This window comes from Anser anser (assembly GCF_964211835.1).
Source record: "Anser anser genome assembly, chromosome: 3".
In the NCBI taxonomy this organism is placed as follows: domain Eukaryota; kingdom Metazoa; phylum Chordata; class Aves; order Anseriformes; family Anatidae; genus Anser; species Anser anser.
In genome coordinates, this window is record NC_139722.1 from 3516749 (window position 1) to 3537435 (window position 20687).

Consider the following 20687-nt stretch of genomic DNA (forward strand, 5'->3'; position numbering starts at 1 on the left):
TGATGAGCCGAAACTTCTGCTTTTCTGCTAGATTCTGTCGTGTTTTTCCCCCGCGCCCGCCCATGCGATCCCAAGGCCGTTCATCTGTGTCATCCACATCCCTGGTGCAGAAGGCATTGCTGCCTTCACATCAGCAGCAATTTTGAGCTCTCTTGCTTGGGTAGCAAAAAGCAGCCAACCGCAGTCGACAGCATGCTCGTGACGAAGGGTTGCTTACTGTAAAGAGGAGATGGGGAAAAAAGTTCATGCTTGCAGCACCTGGCTTAGCATAGGTACCTCCATCCTGCTCTCTGATCTGCTACAACATAAAGCATAAGTGTGTCCAACAGCACCAATTTGACACCACCCTCTTTGCTTTAGCTCCCCCAAGCACTCAAAATGTGCCAAGCATTGAGACAAGGCAGGTCTCCTAATGCTGTGGTCAGCAAAGACGCGTGTCCACCCCTGCTGGACCTGTGCCTCATGGGGGTTGCAGGCACAGCTAGTTGGTTTGCTCCTCTGGGGCAACTTCTCCGACCCCTTTCAGAGATGGGTGAACGATAAAATTTACATCCTTGTCCAAATATCAGTAGAAATATTGCTTGAGCAGGCCATGAGGTGGGATCTTCAGAAGACTCCCCCCTTGGACCATTGCTGCAGGAACATCTTTACGTGCATCCAGCTCTCACTAACCAAAATGTCAGCTCTGAAGACAACCAAAACTGCCTTTGGTTCTCCAGGGCACACAGCATTTTTTGGAGGTCCTATACAAGTAACCCATGTGTCTGCGACCTGCATGTGTGTCCCACATACGTTCGGAGCTGTATGTTACACAGAGCTCACCGTCCTCATGTCTGCTGACTTTCTCAGCCAAAGATCTTTAGAATCTCTCAGAAAAACTTCTGCAGAAAGTATTTTTACACAAAACTTATTGACATCCAAACCAGACTCTTTTTTGCTAAAACTTTTCAAACATCCGGAAATTTTTGCATTGCCTTAACTATCTTTGTTCCTTTATGATTTCTAGTTGCCATCAAAATATTTTTTTAAAATATATTTTCTTGGTTTTGAACTTGAGTAAACTTGAGAAAATGAGTTAAAAAGGGAATGAACACATGGAGAACATTTTGGTTAAATAATATTGATGTGATAAGCATAATCACATTTTCTTATCTGTATTCATAGATTATATTAGAAAGAAAGGTTTCCCCACTTTCAGTTATTAAAAATAAACATTTTTAGATGGGAAAAGTAGTAAATAGATGAAAGGATATTTTTATGCTTTTCTGAGTTACTGTTTTCTTACCGGTGCTCTTTTCCACTGTGGGGAAAAAATAGACTGTGAGACCTATCGGTTAGTTTTCTCAAATCTATTTTTGTGATGCTGATTTAAAAACCAATAATCTAAAGCAGAAACACTGTGAACAATGCGTGTTCATCTCAGCCATCTTTTTAGAATTTTTTTTTTAAATAAAACTGCCAGCAGTGGATTGGGAGCTTACCAGCAGCATGCTGCACTGTTCAGCATTTGTCTGCAGCATTATTTTCGGGTTTTGTCTAAGACCTGCTGGCATGATGGACGGTTGTGTTAGCTGCTGAAGGCGTGGAGAATATGAATGCTGGATTTAGTAGGCATCATAAATACCCAGAGCAGTGCTAAAGTCTGTGTGCCACGGAGGCAAAGGCGTGGGTGGGAGCAGGTGACCTTTGCAGGAGAGTTCTTGCTGGTTCCATTTCCCGCCTGAGCTGGGACATGTTGTTTGCTTCTCTTTGTTGCCTTGCACTGACATGTCCGGGGTCGCTTTGCAGTTTTATGTGTGGAGAGAGATCAGTTTATGTGAGCGTGCAGAGAGGTGTTTGCGGAGAAGTGTTTCCAGTCTCGGTGTGGTGGGACGACGAGGTGTCCCTAGGGTGAAAGGCTCCCTTGGACGCAGGAACATCGTGTGGAGATCTGGAGGTCAGAGCATGGTCCTTGCACCCCTCCAACCCTGTCAGAGGAGCTGGGGTGGCCACAAGTCCCTTCAACACCTGGTTGGACTTGCTGTAGTTGATGTTTCTCCATGCCCCACTACAGTCAACCCTGAGAGTGACTCAAGACCCCAAAATGTGTAGTCACCATTCTGTAGAGAGTGCGTCCTCTTATAAAATAATCGGGTCAACATGACCGGCATTTGAAGCATATTGAAGACTTATGCTATATATCACGTCCCCTAAGTCTGTAGAAAAAATGCCAGTTGCTATGTCTGCATTTCTCATTCAGGACCAGAGTATCCCAAGGACCCTGAGATGCTCCAGAGAAATAGTAACAAGGACCGCAGATGTGTGTCCAATCATAGAATGTCCTGAGTTGAAAGGGACCCCCAAGGACCATCGCGTCCAAATCCTGGCTCCACACAGCACCACCCAAAACCAGACCCTATGTCTGAGAGCGTTGTCCCAACACTTCTTGAACTCTGGCAGTTCGGTGCCGTGACCACTGCCCTGGGGAGCCTGTCCCAGTGCCTGACCACCTCTGGGTGCAGAACCTTTCCCTAACACCCAGCCTTGACTTAAAATAATCCTTTGCATTTCCATGGGTGAAAAGGGAACTTGAGCTACCCTAATTTATTATCCTGGTCAATAACACCATTCAGAATCAGAATTGCTGGCACGTAGTCATCTTCCAGCAGTTTGCAAAGTGGAAGGGAAGGAAAAGCTCACTTCACAACACATGAACCATTGCATGACAACCAGATCTAAGCAGAGCAAGGTCTGGTTACAACCAGGAGGAAAGGCTGCTGAAGTTCAGTATCTCACTGCAGGAAATGCTGTGGCTGATTCAGTGGGCTAAACCTCCCCTCCAACCGCACCGAGTCCGTGCCCACAGCGATGCTGAGGCCTGTGTACAGGTGGATGGGCCATATGAAAACTCGGGTCTGAGAAAAGCTTAGAGAAGTATGGATGCTGAAAAGCTTTTGATTAGAGAAAAGATTGTATATGGGGCTATCCTGAAATATTTCACTAATTCCTTCCATTTTGCTCGCCTCAGCTGAGGCAGAAGGGAGGAGGCAGTTTGAAAAAATAACACCTTAAAATATTGGGATGTCTCTGTTAGAAACCTTCTTCTTTTAGAGGTCCCAGTTTTTGAAATAAAAGAAACATGCTAGAAAGAAGAAAAAAGGGAAAAAAAAATTAAAAGTTGCTTTTACCGGAATATTTTTTTTCCTTCATATCTGGTTTGCCAGAAGTCTTTCTGAACACATCTGTTGGATTTTATCATGACGTCTGGGGGAATTGACTATCCACATTATTCCCAGGACCTCCAGTCCTCCATAATCATTGCAGACCATGAGGTATTTTAGAAAGAATGGGAGCCAAATTGTCTTTGATCAGGTGGAAGTATTCACGGTTTGGGATTTTTTTTTATTTTTATTTTTTTGACATTTAGTCCATATCTTTCTATGCCTTTTGTTCAAAGCTGAGGCTGGGGCAGACTTTGGTGCTGGACAATGTAGATACCTTACATACCCATGGCAATAGCTTTTTAGTAATGCTGGCTTCAACTGCTCCCTACATTTTCAGGGGGCTGAGAAGGCTGAGGTTGTTGTGGTTTGGCTATTTTGGCCAACCCAGACTCAGTATTATACTGGGATTATTGACCAGACCTGAAATTGCATTTCAGGGCTGCAAATTAAGCCAGCCCTCAAGAACGAGTATAGAAACCCTAGTGTGGACCAGAGGATAGCCCATGAAAAGGGTTTGATTCACTTTTGTTGAGTGCTCCTTATGGTGCCTGGATGTGTTTTTTCCAACCTACATGTATCTGGAAAACATAATCCAAGAGGTACAGGAGGCCCACAATTTGTGAGACCCCAGGGCATCTCAAATAGTACTGGGGCATTGCACGTGGGCAACTGAATCAATGCCTAGGCCCACACATAATAGGCAGGATGGATGCAAGCTACACCATGTTAAATTCCCCAAACATCTTGCAGTCCTCTGAAGCACCTCATCAGGTGCCATTACTTCATGGACAACCTGAGAGTATACATGAGCTGCCTAAGCCCAAGGATGGAGGGGACAAGTACCATGCAGACAGCCACCACATCTGTGTGCTGCCCGGGAGGTACATAACCTACAGAAAGCACTGAGCAGCATGGCCACGGCTTGATCTTGGTGTGGGGACTGTGTGGCACTCAATGAGCCCTGGTACATCTGAACAGCTCAGCACAGTGATATTGTTGAAGATCTCCAGCATCACCTTCTGCACAGCGTTCATGGAGCATCACCTGGCTGTGGAGCAAGTCTGCTCAACACCAGTTGAGGGTCTGTGTCTTGAAGAAGAGACTCAGCTAGAGAAGTCATTTGTGCTCTTTATTTTTTATTTTTTTTTAGTGGTGACTTACAGTGTCTCTCTGAAACTCATCTGCAAAGTGTGAAGGACCAGGCTTGTGTGGGAACAGAAATTATGAGGTTTACAAGATCTGGGGTAGTAGGAGGTCTCTAGATGGGATGTTATTAGACTCACCCCTCCACTGTCCCATTTTTCTCTACATTTTCATCTTCTCCAGTTTGTTCTTCATGAATTAGATGATTGTTTTCTCCCTTGCTGTCTGCATCTTTCCCCAAGAACAATTTACTTATAAAATAATTATTGGTCTTTCTTCCAGGATGGGCTTACTTGGCAGCAAAAACCAACTGACGTCCAATGAGAAATGCACTTCTGGAAGCAATCCAAAACACAAGAGTAAACCTCCTCCTGCCCCACCCAAGGTAAGTCTGCAGTTTTGTGTCCTTTTGGGGTCCTCAAGGATGCCATTTTCTTTCTAGAGATCTGTTATGGCCATGAATTATCTGAGTGGGTTTGTGATGATGGTGCTCTGAAAGGCTGTGTGTGGTGGTTATTATTATTATTCGCTGGGGCTGGTGTGGTGGTTTTACCCAGCTGGGCAGCTGACCTCCGCCACAACCACTCTTTCACTCTCCCTCTTCAAAGGGAAAGGGGTAGAAAATACGATGAAAAGGACTCAAGGGTTGAGATTAGGACAGGGAGACCACTTAGCAATTATTGTGATGGGCAAAACTCAGCATAGGGAGATTACTGTAATTTATTGTCTATTACTAACAGACTAGGGCACTGAGAAACTGAAAGCAAACTAAAAACACCTTCCCTCCAAAACCACCTTCTTCTCCCTCCTCCCCCCAAGCAGCACAGGGGAACAGGGGAATGGGGGCTGCGGTCAGTCTGTAGCACTTCATCTCCGCCGCTCCTTCTTGGTCCCTCTCTGCCCCTGCTCCATGTGGGGTCCCTCCCACAGGATGCCATCTTTCCTGAACTGAGCCTGCGGGGGCTGCCCACAGGCAGCAGCTCTTCAAGACCTGCTCCCACACGGCTCCGTCCCACGGGGTCCATCCCCCAGGAGCAAACTGCTCCAGCACGGGTCCCCCACGGGCGGCAGCTCCCCCCAGACCCCCTGCTCCTGCGTGGGCTCCTCTCCACGGGCTGCAGCTCCGGCCCGGGGCCTGCTCCTGCGGGGGCTCTCCATGGGCCGCAGCCTCCTCCAGGCCACATCCACCTGCTCCACCGGGGGCTCCTCCACGGGCTGCAGCGTGGAGATCTGCTCCGTGTGGGACCCATGGGCTGCAGGGGGACAGCCTGCTCCACCAGGGGCCTCTCCACAGGCCGCAGGGGAACTTGTGCTGTGTATCTGGAGCACCTCCTGCCCTCCTGCTGCCCTGACCTGGGGCAGGGCTGCTTCTCACTCCTCACTCTCCCAGCTACTGTTGTTCAGCAGTTTAATTTCCTTTATTAAATCTTCTATACCAGAGGCACAAACAGCATTGCTTGTTGGCTCGGCCTTGAGCAGCAGCAGGTCCCTTTGGAGCCAGCTGAAACTGGCCCTTATCTGACATGGGGCAGCTTCTGGATTCTTCTCACAGAGGCCACCCCTGCAGCCCCCAGCTACCAAAAACTTGTCACATAAACCCAATAAAGCTGGACTGGACAGCAGGGCAGGGGTCAGGAAGAAAATGTTCATCAGCCACCACCCCGTGTGCCACTGTGATCCTCCAAGCTGGCCCCGTATCTCAGACAGGGCTGCTGCCTCCAGCACTCTGCAAACCAGGCTCGTGTTGCTGATCTGCAAATGGCACAAAGATGGGTCAGATTCATGCTAAGATTCAAAGTTGCAAACCGCAATGGAAACTTTACCATCAGGGCGGACAACAGGGTCAAAAAGAGGGTCTACAGCTAATCTGTGAGAATCAGAAATGCTGAGCACCTGCTGCTCCCGTTGGATTCATACAGCCTGTGCTTGCATGGACACAGACATTTAGGAGATCTCACATAATAAACTCTGTATATAAACCTGGGAAATCAGGTAATCTAGCTGCTTGTTGCTGTACAGAGGACGTGAAAATATTTCCTCTTTCCCTGTCCTTGTCAGCACTGCATCCATCAGCCAGCACAAGAGGAACTCTATGTGCAATGGGCATGTGAAAACCTGAAAACCACCTCAGGTCTTGAGCTCTGAGAAGGGGGGGAAGAGGGGGAAGGATGTCTATCATTGATTTTGATGACAGATGGTGGGTTTTTTTTACTCCTTTGGTTTCAGTTCTGAGTTCTCCCATCATGATGAAGTTCAGTTTTCATGACAGAAAATGTCACGTTGACCAAGAGGATGTTCTTTTCCTAAATTTCCTTCTTCCCAGTTCACTGGAGGGAAGCTGCTATCAGTGTAAATGCAGGATCATCAATCACCTTCTGACACTCATTTTTTTGCCACGAGCACTAAGCTCCCACATGTCAGGGAAAGTCCATATTTCTTTCAGTTAAATTAGAAAGGGCAGTGGCTGAGCAGCTCTCCCTCCCTACAGTGCTGCTAAGTGGGAGCCAAAGGGTAAGGCGGACAGGAAGCACTAAATATTTTTTAATTCGGTGTGTGTGGTTCACCCCTTTTGCACACATATAAATATCCCTGGCAGTGGTCACAGATCCACTTCAGTCACTAGGCACTGTACCTGGGACTGATCACAAGAGTTTGAGGATGGGTGGAGGCCAACAGAGCCCACCGGGGCATTTCCATACTTCTAAAGTCCCAGCCTCCAAAGCAAGGTGGTTGCACCCCAGCTGCTGATTAGGAGTGGTCTCTGGCCAAACTAACCCTAAACCATTCCCAGGGTCAGGGCCAAAAACAAACTAGGGACCAGGTCAATGTTTCAAATGTGGGGTACCTTGCTGCTGATTAATTTGCTAGTTAAATCGCTGCCTCTTTTTCTGAACATACCCCTGAGGAAAGGGTGTTCTGTGAGCCATAGGACAACCATGGCAAAGAACACCCCAGGTTTTCTGCTTTGAATAATATTGCAACTGTTGTTTCTCACTTGGGCCATTCACATCTCATCCCTCAGTGATCCTATACCTGGCATCAGAGTTAGATAGACCAGGCTCAAAATGAGTGGGTAGCAGATTTACATTTTTTATTCAGAGGGGAGCCAAGGTTTATTCAAGCTGACGGTGAAGCCAGCTATGAACACATCACAGCAAAATGTGCTAAAACAATCACGACACATAGGGAGCCAGATGCAGGGCCTGCTGACTGACTGCAGTGGGCTCTGGATCAGACTCCCACTCATCTGTGAAGCTGAGAGCAGGCCTTCCAGCAAACACAGCAGAGCTAACAAATATCTTCTTTTTCTGTTTCCATCAAAGGGCAGACAATTTATCAACATCCCTCATCTAAACCAAGCCTCTGTACAAGGTAAGATGCTTAGCTCAATTACTGCTTCTTTCGTCTTCCCGTGGGGTTTTGCAAGGTGGTGGTCCCCCGACAGCAGGTCTTGAGAACAAACTGTCATGTCACAGGCGTGCGGTTTCTGTATTTTCAGCATTGCCAGGCAGGGAGTTTATCAGTACGTTTCGGAACATTCGGTTTAAATCACTAAATATTTGTCGCTGCCAGTTTCCCCTACTCATCAAAGAAATTAAGAGAAATACACTCCTTCGTTGGCTGAGCAAAGCAAGATCTGAGGCATCAGCTGCATGAGATTTCTCTGTCTGCTGCCCCGTCTGCAGCATGAGCACTTGTGGATGCAATATCCAGCCAGCTGAATGTTTCAGAGGAAATAGCAGGCATCAGAGAGCCTAGGCAGACTACAAAGAGAACGAGAAGAAAGAAAAGTATAAAATAAGGATGCTCAGAGCCCCTGCCTGGAGACTGGTTATTGACTTCAACCGCCTCTGCAATTATCTGCAGATCACAGATGGCGTTTGGTAGATGATTGCCTTTTAGCAGGAAGCCCTCTGCTACCTCTGCCTGGCCTCTGACAGCAGTTGTAGTTATTTGTGTCAAAGAAGTTTTGCAGATTAAAGACAGAGAGAGAGGATCAGTGAGGGCAAAAAATAGAGGAAGCTTGGAAGAAAGCAGCTGGCAACATGTAAATGTTTCTCATGTGGGTGAAAGAGAAGGAGAAAGGGAGATGGGGCATGAGCAAAGGAAAAAGTGAGGTGGCAAATAGGTAGGATGGGTGGAACAGCAGACCTGGCCTTCGTGGTCTTGTGGACACCTCTGCTTTGGGGTGGCCAGAGGAACTACTGGAAAGTCAGAATGTTTTCTTCAAATCTGACGTTTCTTACAGAGATCAGAACGGGAACACTAAAACGTTTTGTTTTGAGACACTTCGGTGTTATTCAGCCTTACGCCTGCGCTGATACAGGCGTTGTGCGAGGCTTAGCTCTTCATCCACATGAATCTGTGCGCTTCTCTGTGCAAGGACCACTTTTCCAGAAACCATGCTTTCTTTGGCAAAATATTTTTCATGGCACATTTCCAAGTGAGTTCGTTCTCATACCTCCACAACCGAGCAGACATCACCAGTTTTTCATGATTTTTTTTTTTTTTTGTCAGTGTTTTCACTCTGGCTGGAAACACAGCAGAAGCTGTCTTTGGAGGCGTCTTTTACTTCTGCTTCATGCCAGAAGGCAGAAGTGGAAAGATGATAAGTACATTAAGTACCGTGTTAGCCGTTTGCAGATCTCAAAAATATCGTGGTCTGTTGAGTTTGGTTCCAGTTTTGGAGGAATACTCACACTGATGGTTTGGGAACTTCTCGTTTTTCTCAGCCAGTGCCTAAGCTTCTAGAAATGATGCTATGTCTGCCTCTGTTCTGTGTAGCAACATGGGCTGATAGGAACCATTTGAGATATTCTGGTGAAAGAGGATAAATCAAGTGAAGTGATAAAAGAAGCACAAAATGCAGACTATTCAATCATAAAAAAAGCAAAGAGCTGAATTATATCTTATGGGAGCACTTCCAGTTCAAGGCAAAATTATTGACTACATATGTCTGAGACGTAATATTATTTCAAAAACTTTTCCTTTCCTTTCCTTTCCTTTCCTTTCCTTTCCTTTCCTTTCCTTTCCTTTCCTTTCCTTTCCTTTCCTTTCCTTTCCTTTCCTTTCCTTTCCTTTCCTTTCCTTTCCTTTCCTTTCCTTTCCTTTCCTTTCCTTTCCTTTCCTTTCCTTTCCTTTCCTTTCCTTTCCTTTCCTTTCCTTTCCTTTCCTTTCCTTTCCTTTCCTTTCCTTTCCTTCTCTTTTTTTTTTCTTTTACTTTTCCTCCTTTTTCCTTTTCCCTTTTCCCTTCTTTTTGATTTTTTGCACTCCTTTCATCATGACTTTTTTTTTTTTCCCCTTCTGGTCTTGGTGTTACGCAACTTGTATCACAGTTTGAAGCTTTCACGCTGCTGTCTCAGAAATAATTTATTTAGTTATTGTTAACAAAAGCCTAATTCCTCCTGTCATTACTTGGCTTAATGGAAGTAGCACGAAGACAGGCGAGAAGTACATAACTCTCTGGCCAACCGTGGTGTTGGCAGCATCGCCAATCCACCCTTCGCTTGCGAGTTATTCCACCGTGTGAGTCTCATTCACTTTACCACGGGTCCCTAAGCACTTGTGATGCCTTTAAGGTCAGTGGTGGATCCTCCCTCCACTCTGTGGGGTCAAAACTTACCTTTAATTCAGCAAAAAGCCCAGCCAAGTCCTTGCCCCAAGCACAAAAGCTCCATTGCCACAGCTGCTGCTACTACCTTGCATTAGATAGATGAGAGGTAGCAGATAGGTGAAATAACCCCTGTGCACAGCTGGATTTAAGTACTACTGATGGAGACAGCTGCTTGTTTGGGGTGCTTGCCCTCAGGCATTATAATAACCTGCAAGTGCACACAGAATCAGCCCCGATGTGAAGGCATTTCTTCCAATTGAGGAACTGCAACCTCCTTGCATGCTTTGACTAACCATGGTGTGAACAGGTCAGATTTTCAGAGGGTGGGAGCTAAGCGTGCTCTGGAAATGGAAGTCTCTTCAGGCATCTCGAGATTAGCATCAAAGCTCTAAGTCGTTTTTATTGTTGTTCCCTGAATGTGGATTTGAGTTTGAAAGGGAGGCTCTCCGGAACGTGGTTGTGCATTTAGGTGGAACAAGGAAGAGATGCTTCTGCTGTAAAGGCTGACTTTTCAATGAGAAATGAGAATTTCTCATTAAAAATAGGCATTGCAAATCGAAAGCAAGAGAGGGAAGGAAGATGAGAGTGAATTACCCCAAATGTTCACATTTCCTGATAAAAAAAAAAGTTATGAGTTTCAATCATAAGATACAATCTTATGTGGAAAACAGAAATTATCTGAAAAAAAAATAATGATGATAATTCACTGTGTCAAAACACAAGGCACATGGATGTACAAGGCAGGAACATATCTGGCAGAAATCAGGCTTCCATTTCAAGCCTGCATGTCTCAGGAGGCATCTCCGTCAGACCTGGACCTGCTGACCTGCTGGGCGACGCAATATCCCCATCCCACCTTCTTCTGCATCCCCACCACCAGGACTTAACGGCACTGCCCTCGGTGTGCCACCAGCAGCCGTGTGTTTGGAAGGCTCGCTTTCCTGGCACACATTTCTCTTGGTGAACCAGCCCTTGCCTTGCTGAAACGGGAAGCTGGACCCGTTGCTGGCAGCTTTAACTCATGGCTGAGTGCAGCCAGTAGGCCAACACATGTCCTGCGAGTCGTCTTTTACCGTACAACCATCCTAGCACGGCTCTAAACTAATTCGTGGTCCTCCGAGGGATGCTGGCACAACCTTCTCATGGCTCCATCGCTGTGGGATGGTTGCAAAGGCTTTCCATTCATGACGGGACAGCGGTGGGAAGCCTGCTTGAATCCTTTCCATTAAGCCATCAAACTGGCACTCAGCCTACGCAAACTGAGCTGGTATCTCGCTTTCCTGACAGCAGCCCTGAGCCAAGCTGTGTTTTGGCTCGCTATCAAAGTCCCCGGGCTGCTAGCTCTATCTGCAAAGCACTCACGCCCAGCAGCCCGGTGCCACGCGGAGCCGCTCATGACCTAACCTGACCAAATGGGCCAAAAAAGTATTATCGAGGCTGTTTCTCAGCGGGGTGACAGGCTGAGGGAGGGAGAGAGCCACTTTCATCGTGAGACGGCAAGTCCTGCCGGCTGGAGCAGAGAGAGCGCTTTTCTTCTGGCTCACTTAAGCGTGCAGTGTTTCTCAAATGAATGTTGGGAAGGGGATAAGAAGGAGACATATTATTTTTTCAGCATAGAAAACCTTTTTGTCCTTGCAAATTTTACTCTTTTTCTTCTTCCATTTCTCCTCTTGTTTTTTTGTTTGGTTGGTTCATTTTGGTTCCGTTTATTAGTAGTTATGGCAGTTGTTTCAAGATCCAAATTTATTTCTTTTTCTTTTCTCTTTTTCTTTTCCTTTTTTCTTTTTTTTCTCTTTTTCTTTTTCTTTTTCTTTTTCTTTTTCTTTTTCTTTTTCTTTTTCTTTTTCTTTTTCTTTTTCTTTTTCTTTTTCTTTTTCTTTTTCTTTTTCTTTTTCTTTTTCTTTTTCTTTTTCTTTTTCTTTTTCTTTTTCTTTTTCTTTTTCTTTTTCTTTTTCCTTTTCCTTTTCCTTTTCCTTTTCCTTTTCCTTTTCCTTTTCCTTTTCCTTTTCCTTTTCCTTTTCCTTTTTCTTTTTCTTTTCCTTTTTCTTTTCCTATTTCTTTTTCTTTTCCTATTTCTTTTCCTATTTCTTTTCCTATTTCTTTTCCTATTTCTTTTTCTCTTTTTCTTTTCCTATTTCTCTTTCTTTTTCTTTCTCTATTTCTTTTTCTTTTTCTTTCTCTTTTTTTTATTTTATTTTTTTTGAGCATGCAGCCACTCAATGCTTGACAATATTTACACATTTGCTTCTATTTTTTAACGCAAAAGTGAAGCCACTGCTTTTTTCACTTTCAAGAGGAGCTGGACAGTGTGAGTGCATGAGCACACTGGCTGGGGACACCTAGCAGCAGGCACATGCCCAGAAACCTCTCGTGTCAGAGAAGCTGTGGTATAACACCAGCCTTGTCAAGGAGGCAGCGAGCGGATGGAGGCACTGCTTATGCTTTGAGATCCCTCAAGGGGAAGCCCCCATCCGTGCAAGCTATTTTAAGACTTCAAAGCATTCTCCCTTGTGGCCGACCATCCTTTTCCCCACACGTAGCAGAGAGTGAGGCTCTGCTGAAACTTCTCTTGCATCCCTGAGTTCCTCCTCGCAAGCCTGACAGGAGCTGCTCGGGGCTTTGGCTTACAAAGCCGTGTTTCCTTTCTCCTCTCCCCACTGACGCTGACCCCTTCTCATCCCTCCTCGCCAATAAATCGCCAGCAGAGCAGCAACCAGTCTGCACGGACACAAAACCCAAGTTGCCCCAGAGACAAGTTATCTTGCGATGACAAAGGGCCAGTCTGGCTCTCTTGCTGGTGGCATTATTTGAAAAGGTCACACAGAGACTGTGGCTTGACAGTCTGTTTTGAAAAATGCTATATATAGACCGTCCATGGCTCTTGGTGCATTAATTAGGCTGCATACAAGCTAAAGTCTTTCCACAGGTCTCCTTTTTCTTTTTCTTTTTCTTTTTCTTTTTCTTTTTCTTTTTCTTTTTCTTTTTCTTTTTCTTTTTCTTTTTCTTTTTCTTTTTCTTTTTCTTTTTCTTTTTCTTTTTCTTTTTCTTTTTCTTTTTCTTTTTCTTTTTCTTTTTCTTTTTCTTTTTCTTTTTCTTTTTCTTTTTCTTTTTCTTTTTCTTTTTCTTTTTCTTTTTCTTTTTCTTTTTCTTTCCCCTTTCTTTTTTTTCCTATTCCTTCTTTTCTTTATTTTTCCTTTCCTTTTCTTGTTCCTTTTCCTTTTTCTTTTTTTTTTTTTCTTGTTACTGTGTATTGGTTCAGTGCTTGGGTTTGCACGCGAGTGCCAATTCTCTTCATAGGTTTTGATCTGCCCCAAAATATCTGCTCATTTCTGCTTCAGCGGCTGCAAGCACGCCGCGCACACGTGGATGGTTGCACAACCTCTCCGCGAGCAGCACCGGCACAACCCAGGCATGCAAACGTAGCAATTCACCTCCCCGAGCCTCCAGCCACTGAGATCTGCCCCTCACAACATGTGTACCCAGTGGCTGCTTTGCCATGTATGGCACGGCTGGTGTGCATCACAGTGCATGCATCCATTTTGCTGTGCCGAATTTTAGGCTGGGCTGACATGGATGGAGTCAAAGTAAGGTGTAAGGGTAGGGGACGGGGACCTAAATCTGTTCACAGCCTCAGTCCAGGTGGGTTGCAGGAGAAATGGGAGACACAGCATCAGGTTTGAGGTCTGGAGAGAGGAAATCAGAAATGCACTTGTGTTGGGGAAGGAGATCCTGAATCCTGCTCCCACGGGAATTGCAGCTGAGCCAAAAAGCAGCTGGGCGCTGGAGTCGAAAACAGCAGCACGACTTCCACGTGGTGTCACATCTGCAGGGAACAGCACGTAAAAGGGATGGCAAGATACAGACTGAGCCCGGAGCATCTGGAGGCAGAGCTAGGCCCTAGCAGTGGGCTCCTCTAACAGGAACTGAGATGTCTCCGTACCTTCTGCAGTCAAGAAAACCTCATCTTGTTGAGCCAAATCCCAGAGACACCCTGGGAAGTGTTGCCACAACGGTTTTCATTTCCCGTCCTGTAAAACTGAGGCCAAACACCGATGGATGATTTATGACCTTTCTTATTCCACACAAACATTTTCTCATTGTTGACGCTCGGGGTTTTGTGGATATGGGGATCTGGAGTGCTTTAAAAATACACACACAGGAAACACTTTGGTGAATCAGTGTTAGTCCCCGAGCAGGAGCTGCGGTTGGCAGGAAAGCTGGGTTGGCAGAAAGCTTGGCTTTTGGGGGACTGGGGGGGAGTGAAATGCCCCACCACACACCTGCGTGTGCATCACCCCCCAGAAACAAGCTGGATTCAATGTGATGTTGCTTCTTTTTCTTTTTAGAAAACGTCATTGTGATTGCACTGTACGACTTTGCTGCCTCAAGCGACCGTGATCTGGAGCTGGTCAAGGGGGAGAAACTCCAAGTCCTCTCCAAGTAAGGGAGCTGCTAGCAGAGGGGATTTCAAAGAGCATGGTCAGGTTGGGAAAGGGGGGGACCTTGGGGTCAGACACGAATGCGGGGATGGGGAAGGTGACACTTCCCTGCTTTCCTTGGGTTACAGATACTTTGGGGTCAGGTAGTGTCCACAACTGGCTGCTACTGGGACCTTCCTCATCACCAGTGTGCATGGGCGCAGAAGTAGCACAAGCAGCAACAACTTAACTTAGCCTGTTTCATATTTTGTGCTGATCGTGCTTTTGCAAAGGATGTGGGTTGGGCGTATTCTGAGGAAAGGACAGAATAGAGCCAGAGAGGTGAATGCTTTCATTTCATCTTGTAAAACTCACGAAAGATGAGGCTGACAGTCCATCTGCCCAGTCCGTATCAGGGCAGGGGTGAGCTTTGGTCCCATTTGGCTTTGAAGGGCTGCTCCATCCTTGGCTGCCCTATGAGGTGGCCTCCAGAGTTGACATGGTGTCTGGCAGATAATGGAAGGAGCAGAATGGTGGAGCCTCCATACCCCAATGCAAGAGGCAAAATAAACACACAAAGATCCAGATTTCCCTCCTCTTATGGGGTGCTCAGCCGAGGTTTGGGGCTGTGCTTCCTCTGCATCAATGGAAAGAGGCTGTCACCTCCAGAAGTCCCTGAAAGACCAAATGTTGTCTTTCTCACCAACCTTCAGCCGAGCGGTGGTCCTAGGAGATTGAGAGGGACCTGTAGAGTAAAATTAACATTTTACCTAATTAGCACTGTCCTCCTTGCAGTGCCTGAAACCCCAGAAAGGATGTTGACCTTGCACTCTTAGCTTGTTGAGAAACCTCCTCTGGGCACTCACATTTTTTATTTATTTGCAGCGAGGGGGACTGGTGGCTGGCAAAATCCCTCAGCACTGGGAAGAAAGGCTACATCCCCAGCAACTTTGTCGCACAAGTGGACAGCTTGGAAGAAGAAAAGTAAGTGCATAAGCTTATGAGGGGTGAAGACTGATGCAGAGCTTTCCTTTCTGAAACAGCATCCTGGCACTGGTTGCTGCATTAGCCCAGGTGCAGGCATCCTATCTGGCACCCTGCAAAGACAGATTTGAGTCCCAAGTTTATTTTTATGCCTATTTTACAAGCAGAAGAAGGAGTTTTTCCCATGGTGTATCCTCTTTGATGGCATTCAGTTATAAAGGAGCAAACCTGCTGACTTCTTTTGCAATCCCTCTTTCCAATCTCGTCTTGGAGTGACCCAACCATCACTGAATTCAGCAATTATTTAACAGCATGCAGAAACTTGGTCGAGACATAAATGTTCTTTGTATCCAAGAGATTTTTTTAGTGGCTATGGGCACATTACGCTCAGCCTCCAGCCCATGTATCTGCTCCAAATGTAATTTCCTTGGGCTTCCTCACTTGCCAGGTGAGCTGTGGGTCCCAGTGTGCCTCAGGGACCATGCTTTGGCTGGGCTTTCACCACTCTTGTGTATGGGGGCACTGAGCAAACTCTGCTCTCTGCTCTGCCTGAATTGATAAGCTATGAAACAGGCCCAAAGTGATATAAATCTGGTGTTAATCTACCAAAACCAGCTTATTACTACCATTTTCCAGCAGATAAAAGACTGTTTGCTGATAAAAACAACCCTCAGTTTCAGAGCGTGACAGTAAAAACAAAACAAAACAAAAAAAACCCTGGACTAACTGGAAAGATTTTATTTTTTTTCTTTTTCTAGAGCTTTTCCTTTTCAACCATGATTTTCCCTTTTCTATCTCCCAGGTGGTATTTTAAAACTCTGAGCAGAAAAGATGCTGAACGGCTGCTGTTGTCTTCTGGTAACAAAGTTGGCTCGTTCCTTGTCAGAGAGAGTGAGACCAGCAAAGGTGAGTGAGATCTGCAGAGCAAGTGGATATCCTGGGCATTGCCACGGCTTGGAGAACCTTTCAGACCTGAGCTGCAGGGTTCAGCTGTGCCAGTGTTTGCATGGAGCTTCCTGGACCTGGTTGAGCAAAATCACGCTTGCCAGGCTCAGCAGGGCTGTAGAAGTGAGGTGGGGACTCTGACAGCAAAGATTTTCTCATGATGTGGCCTGTACATGTAGTTCAGGCTGTGGTGAGGGTGGCTCCTCTCACCACAGCTCGTGGCAGAGGTACAGGAACACAGATGAGCAGCAAATAGTTTCCAAAAGGACGTGTAGGGGGTTTCTTTTCCCTTTCTCCCTGAGGAAATGTTGTTTTTTTGGCAAATGGTGATTCTTCTGCACACCCTTGGGGAAGCATTTCTGCTATTTGCAGCTGAAACTGGAATTTTAGAGAGGTTTTTGAGAGAAACATTTTCCAGAAGAAACACTTTTTTTTCCTGGTAGTCTGAAGCATGGGGCATCAATGCGCACCACGGCTAATTGTCTGGAGGGAGACTGACTGGAGCAGGAGAGGTGGACATCATCCACTTCCCTTCCCTATGAACATGGATGGCTTTTGAGGACAGGACCCAGTGAGGATGGAAAAGGCAGAGCATTGTGGCAACCTCTCTTAGGCAGTGGATATAATTATTAACTAATGCTTAACTGTGTAATTGCAACTTCATTCTCTGCTGTTAATTTGTAGACACTGGAAGTTGGTTTAGGTGCTCCTGTGGGTATTTCACATTGCTTCCCTACTTTGCTCTCCTTGCATCGTCTGGGCCAGCAGGCGTGTTTTGGGCATGGAGGAAATGATGCTCATGATGGCCCGTGGTTGTGCTCTGAACAGGCTCCTTTTGGAGTTCAGGATAGCTCTTTACTCTCGCTGTGCTTTGGTTTCTCCCCTGTGAAATGTTACACATGGCTGGGATTGGACTTGCCCCTGCATTTTCACAGGACAATTGTTTGGTGCTTCTGCTTGCCATGATCTGCAAACGCAGGATGAAATCGTGCCCTCCACTCTCTGGGGTGTGAGTGGGTCTAGGCTGCACGGAGCTTGGACAGTGCTGGTGGAGTCCTGAGGCTCAAGGAGGAATAACCAGGCTAGACTGGTCTTTAACATCCCATTTCTACTGGCAAGAAGCAAACTTGGCTGGAGGTGTGTGATATCTGTGTTAGCAGTAGTGTATTTCAGCCCCATGAAATCCCCTCTTGATCCCAAATGGCGAGAGGTCAGCTTCTGCTCTGAAATGTTTCACATTGCCTTTTTTGATGTTCTGTCTCAAAATATGTCTGCTATTCCTTCAAACACCCTGTCCTTCTCTGAATCACCCTATGCATCCAGCTTCTAACAAAATCCTGCCATGCCTTAGGCTTCTTGAAAGGCCACGGTGACACCACTTGATCAGTCTCAACCACAGGTTCCTCCTCTGTGAGGAGAAGAAGAAGCCCCACATCTCCACAATGTGCTCTGATGCTTAGTTCACTGATGTAAAGCTCCCCGTGACCCACCACGAAATGTCCAGAGCAACGATGTGCTTCAAACCCCACAAGTTCTTCCTTCTTTTCCTCAATCATTTTCATTCCCTTTACACAACGAGCAACATTTGACCTTCAGAGCCGAGCACAGGGTCGAGCTAAGGATAATAACACACATATTGGACTCAGCCACAGAGTGATGCATCCTGCACCCTGCCTTAGAGCAGTACCTATTCACAGCCCATCCTAACAGTGCCACTGGCTCATTTTGCTTATGAATAAACATACAGAAATTCTGCAAGCCCAGGGGCTTCTCTTTCAGTCAACATTCTGCATCCCAGGATGATAGCTCCTTGTCAAGTGTGGGAAGCAGAACAGCGGTGAAATCTTCAGTGGATAGTTAGCCTTGCTGAAGCTGCTGGAAATAAACAAACCTTCCCCCAAAGTCATGATCGCTCTGAAACCCACGGGAAGGCAGGCACACAGCTGTGCCAAGGCTTGCAGCAAGTCTGCTGCATCTGCTCCTGGCAGGAGGGACCTCGATGAATTCAGCTGCGGCACCCACCTGATCTTCTGGGCTTCCATGGGGAAGGGCTCAGAGCCCTAGGAGACCTGTAGGAGCAGGAGATGCCACACGTGGTATGTGGAAGTGGGACCCAGTTGGAGATGCAGACACCAGAACATAGATCTTAAACGTGGTAGCTGTCCCGCTGTAGCCAGCGGGGCTTGATCTGACTGCCCAAACCTGGATGTCTCAGAACCATCTGCAGAGTCCTGCTCGGCTCCAAGTGCTCCACAAGATGTGGTTTTGCACTGTATCTGCCAGGCCCATGCAGATGTCCCACAGCATCTCAAGGGGTGCAAGACACCCGTGTTTAGGTGACTGAATGAGCCCTTGGCACAATCTGAAGCTGAATCCCTTGAACCTTCCGTAGTTTTCCCATACAAAACTGTCCACACTTAGAACAAAAAGGAGTTGAGAGCCCTTGTGGGATGGTTTGGGGATCTCAGCCCCAGAACGGGGCACTCTGAGATGCAGAGCTGCCCAGGACAAGATTTGGTTGTGCCCAAGCTGCTCCAGGCTGGCATCTAGTGCAAGGGTGGACCTGTCTGTGTGCCACCCCAGGTTTGTGCTGGGAGGCAATGCAGGACTGTAGGACAAAGAATATCCTTGTGGCTAAGGAGCAGGAACTCCTTTTTGGCCATCCTGGTTGCCACCAGGGGAGATTAGGATCCTGCCATCCACCTGGCTCCATGTAACTCTTAAAATTTACTGCTGTCATCGAGAGAAGAGAGAAATGATGCTTTTCAGCCCTTGTGCTTTGCCTTTATGCTGCTGCTCCCAGGAGAACAGTAACTGACCAGGGTGAATGACAGGGAAAGCTCCACGGCACTCGTTCCAGCAAAGCGAACTCTGACTTGGGGTGAAATGCAGTCATTAGCTTTAATGGCAGGATAAGGATTAACGCTGGTGGCAGGCAGCTGATGGATCGGCCTGGAGGATGCCTGCAGCCCCTGTCACTTCTGCAAGCTGCACATCGCTGGTCTGAAAGATGCAGGAGGGTTTAAAGGGTCATTGGGGTCTGGGGAGCAGGTCCTGCAGGAGAGCAGACATTTTGGTTGCAGCCACACCGACAAACAGACCAGGTCTCCTCTGCTGACTGTTAGCCCCCAGGCGCCTATCTGCACATGTGTTAGTCATTAATTCCTGCGCTCCCTTCTGCAGCGCTCTGTCGGCAGTGCAGCTGGGTTCACACCACGCCTGGCTCCGTCCTCTCGCAGACCTTGCCTTGCAAAAAACCCACAGTCACCCCGAGCCACATCGATGCATGCAACGCGCTCATTTGGGTTCTGCTACACGCTCATTTGGGTTCATGCCCTACAAGCCCAACTTTGAGGAGCTATAGCTTGGCTTGTATATTACTTCAGTCACTTTGAAATTAAAAGAACATCATCATCAAGAACAATAATAATATTAGTAGTAATAATAATAGTAATAATGATGCATGAATGTGGTTAATCCACTCTAGCAGGACTTGTGTTGAGCATTGTGGACACAAGCCCTATAGCGACATTTCTCTGCACCCAACAGGAACCAAAGATCTTTCCCTTAGCTGTGTGGTTGTAGCCTTTGGTCAATGAGGCACAGACTGTAAAAACGAGCCGTTTTTCCCTTTCCTGGAGTTTTTTGTCACCTCATTGAGGACACTGCAGGACCCCATCATGCCAACGTTGTGTACTTCCAGACTTGGCCCTTGCTCTGTATTTAAACCAGCAGGTCTTCCATGAAGAACATGCGACCATATTTCATGGTTTGGTCTCTGCAGAAAAGGATTCACCCCAAAACAACTGCTTGCACTTGGAAAACTTTTAGCCTCTCCCAAATCCTGCTTGCCAAGATCCGTAATCAACTGCAATACAGCAAATGTCCACAGAGATGATCTTCTACTGTTACTTTTTTAAAATTATCAGTACAAGGAATGTTTTCCAGACACAGTGCAGGAAACTGCAGTGAGAACTGGCCTGGTGATGGAGAAACACCAGTCAGTGAGCATTACGTGTTAGTAAACTTTTCCCTCGCATGGAGGATTAGGGTTTCGGAGTCGCTGTGGAATGCCCCACTTCTGCTTATGATCCTGCATGACAGATATGTACTTTTTAACATATATAGCTTTGCCTTTTCAAACATTAAAAAAGGCAGCCTATCAACCCGGGTGACGTATTGGACTTTTAACAGCCCAGCAGGCTTATAACAACTTACTCCGGAAATATGATCCAGACAAAGGAAAAAAAAAATAAAACAACATTGCTAACATCTATTGAAATTTACCCTGACATAGGCTTGAAGTTCCATGCAACATATTGCACTTTTCTTTTTGGCACCAAAAAATAAAAATCCATGGTTTGGATTATAAACCCATTA

The 20687-nt window shown here is 46.4% G+C and overlaps 1 protein-coding gene across 2 annotated transcripts in view; it reads left to right on the forward strand.

Moving 5' to 3' along the window:
- BLK (BLK proto-oncogene, Src family tyrosine kinase) overlaps positions 1–20687 on the forward strand; it is a 42578-nt gene that overhangs the window by 12024 nt on the left and 9867 nt on the right. For both annotated transcript variants that reach the window (XM_083829182.1, XM_083829183.1), the window contains exons 2-6: positions 4629–4731; positions 7670–7718; positions 14307–14400; positions 15264–15362; positions 16165–16268. In XM_083829182.1, coding sequence (XP_083685308.1) covers positions 4630–4731; positions 7670–7718; positions 14307–14400; positions 15264–15362; positions 16165–16268 — 448 coding nt within the window. In that variant the 5' untranslated portion in view covers position 4629. The remainder of the gene's footprint in view (positions 1–4628; positions 4732–7669; positions 7719–14306; positions 14401–15263; positions 15363–16164; positions 16269–20687) is intronic.